General features: G+C 45.3%; 1 protein-coding gene across 1 annotated transcript; it reads right to left on the reverse strand.

The window, feature by feature from the left end:
• Positions 1 to 281: 281 nt before the first annotated feature.
• FBXO45 (F-box protein 45) lies at positions 282 to 3,315 on the reverse strand (the record flags this gene model as incomplete). The annotated part of the gene is made up of 2 exons (XM_009583892.1): positions 282 to 929; positions 2,959 to 3,315. Coding segments are annotated over 2 exons (543 nt in total), but the record flags the coding sequence as incomplete, so codon positions are not given.
• Positions 3,316 to 3,374: the final 59 nt, after the last annotated feature.

The following is a 3,374-nucleotide window of genomic DNA, read 5'->3' on the forward strand; positions in this document are numbered from 1 at the left end:
AAATGCTTTACAATACAACAAAAGAAGTACACTTATATGAATATTATATACCTGTCCGAGGTATATTTTCTGATGCCACGTAGTGGGGGTTTTTTTCCCTTTAAGAAATTATGTCCCAGTGAGAATAAAGCAAACCCTTTCTCTTAACTGTTCTTTTCAATGTGTTCTATATATACAACCCTTAAAATACACTTAAAAATAGCTGCACACATTTTTATCATTATACTAGAGAAGGGCAGTCCAGACAGACCATGCTTCTCAGTATGTTAAAAATTGTAAATAAAACCCAACCAGACTCGCTCTCCTCTGGAACCCACCTTGGCCCAAAGGAGGGAAGGGAAGGAACAAGCAGTTTTAAAATGGGAGTCTTTCACAAAACACGCTACTTACAAATCTCAGGTTAATTTCCTCAAGCAGTTTTGTATCAAATCCTTTCTTAAATATTTGAGGTCACACGCTGCCATCTTAGCAATGAAATCTGTTGCAACATGCATGTGTCAGCTTCCCACTCAACCAACTGCAACCCTGAGGATTTTTCTGGCCTGGTAGAAAGAGGAAATGTAACACAATTCCTGAAGTATGGCTGGTCCTCCGTTTCAAAACTCCACGTGATTCCCTCGATGGTTCTTGGACACACACCCACACTTTTTTGTTTTTCCTCTAATACACGTTTCCCTCTAACCAACATGCAGATTTCTCCTCCCAGTCATCCACATCTCGATGTCCCAACGAAACAATCCACGTCATCCATCCAAGGGTTTTCCCAGGTAGACCAAAGTCACTTCTGTGTTACCATACACAGCAGACACTGCTGGATACAGGCAAACTTTTGGCAGTCCTCTGAAGGCAACTCCCAAGAACTCATAGCCCCTCTCAAACGCTAATGTTTTATCTTCCATGTCCAGGATAACTCGAATCCTTTCACCTATCTGGAAAGGGAGACAGGAGGAGGAATGAAAAAAAAAACCACATAGAAAGAGTCAGCATATTCAAGCGGAGACACAAAGATAAAGCATAGCCCATGTATAACGCAGCAGGTAAGTTTAAAGCAGGCTTTCCTGTTTCTCATGATTGCATTACTTTTATGATGCAAATTTTTCAATTTTGCTCAAAAGCACTAGGATCCCGAATACCTCTGCTGCCCGTTTCCAGTGGACAGCTTGTACCTAACCACCGACACGATAATAAACGTAACCCTTCTCATACGAGCCTTGCAAGAGCACCAAGAGTGAGCATACTACATGCCATGTGCTTCAGAATACTGCAGAGTTTTGGAAACTTTGTAATGGCCTCCAAGTTACCTGAACTCTGTATTTAGCTATTGCTATCGCTGAGCAGTAATTGCTCTGTGAGGAGCAATTTTAAAGACAACGAACTTGTTTTAGAAAGGTAAGTGCCACATACAAAATATACCAGAATACACTACTATGCAGGTGCTGTTGCTGACAGAGGTATTCCCTCACCAAGGCAGAAAGAAATTCCAGTGCAAAGCTTAGGCAAAGTAAGCGTGAAAAACCTTTTTTTTTTAATATATATACACACACAGACACACAAACACACGCACACAAGTAAAATCAACACTGAAGACAGCAAGAGACTCGGATCTAGGCATGCACGGTGCTCCCTGCATTTATCTAGTACATGTTATTTTAGACATAAATAGAAGTCCCAGACACAGCAGGACACCACACGAACTTCTGATTCTTCACCAGCCAGCCCCAATGCTGGGGATTTCTTCCAGCCAACACATTTTTCTTCTAACAAACACGTGTGTTTCCTTTAAGTATGTTTTCTATGAGCAGATCACTGTACATGTCTTAATAAACACAAAATACTCCAAAGGATTGCCGATCTGAGCTCTCACCAATTTTTACAGAGAAAGCAGTGGTTGCGTTCACCCTTGAGTCCCCACACGAGCTGGGGACTCTCGGCTTCAAAACATTTCCTCACCCTGTTGCTGCAGAAAGGCCTAGACAAGGACAGCAGAAAGCGACCACAAAGGGTCAAGTCCGGAAAGTGCCAACCCAGTTTGCATGCTAGGGAACATGCAAATGGAAAGAGATCTAAATCTTTTTAATCACACTAATTTTAGGTATTATTCCCAAAAACGGCAGGTATAACCTTCAGACAGAATTAAGTGCTTGGCGGTGAACTTTTACATGAAATTTAGGAATATCAGGTACAAGTTACTACACAGATTTTCAGCCACAATTGAAACATAAGCCAATACTCGTACAAAGCTGCAGCATTATGAGATGGAAATTATAATGCATATAGCTTAAGTTGTAATGCAAGGAAATCCAGCAATCAAAATGTAGTTGTGTGAGCAGCCAGAAGAACAAAGATAAACACTGCTATAGGGACAAAAAAAGTGGAATGGCACTTGCTCTTTAATAACCTGAAATTATTTGAATATCACATCTCAGCATCCCAGCCAAGGGATGTCACCTATGGGAACACGGCCAGCGAGCAAACAAGCAGCACTCAGCACTGCTGCAGGTTTTTGCAGGAAGCCTCTTACCTAAGCACTAACCTCAGCTCACGGTGCCATACAACAAAAGGGTAAAATACCACAGACATTCACCTTGCTGTGGGGCAAGGCGTTACTTCAGAAGGCTACAACAGTCTTTTCAGCTTTTATTTCAAAAAGCAACACGGTGTCTAAACAGACAACCATGGAACATGCTTCACGCTCAATATTTGAAATAAAACTGGGGAAACAACTGAGGGTCAGGTGCGTTGACCACCACACACAGGTGTAGCCTTAGGAAGCAGTAAATGAAGGAGGAAAAGGCTCACAAGATGGAATCATTTGCCTTCTGCAGGGAAGACAGAGAGACCCTTAGGTGGGCATTTAGGACCAATTTGGTAGACAGCCAGGACACGCGAGGGAGGAGGTTCTCAACGGCCAGCCATCAGACACGGTGGAGCTTCCAGCCTGTGCCAAGCCCCACTCACCTGGTACTTGGGCGCGTTATTGCACTGGGGGAAGCTGCCGTTCACCTCCCCGTTATGCAGCAAGTTATTGTCCACCAGGTTCCAGCCCCAACTCTGGTCGTCGCTCCCCAGCAGGGCCACGTAACCCTGGCACTGCATGGCCGCCCGCTTCGTGGCGATGCCGATGACGGCCACGGTGCCCAGCGGGCCCTCCCACCACACCTCCCAGGCGTGGCGGCCCTCGCTGAAGCCGATCTTGGTCCGCGCCCCGTCTGTGCTCTGGGCGATGGGGTTGCGGTGCAGCGTGAAGCCGTTCTTCTTGATGTAGACGTTCCGCGAGCAGTCGTTGGTGCTGAAGGCGTGGTGGAAGGCACGGACCTAGGGGAGGAGAAGGAGGGCGAGGGGAGATAAAATCCTGTCATGTCTTTCCGGGCCCC

This window comes from Fulmarus glacialis, unplaced genomic scaffold (genome assembly GCF_000690835.1).
Source record: "Fulmarus glacialis isolate BGI_N327 unplaced genomic scaffold, ASM69083v1 scaffold38868, whole genome shotgun sequence".
NCBI classification, from domain to species: domain Eukaryota; kingdom Metazoa; phylum Chordata; class Aves; order Procellariiformes; family Procellariidae; genus Fulmarus; species Fulmarus glacialis.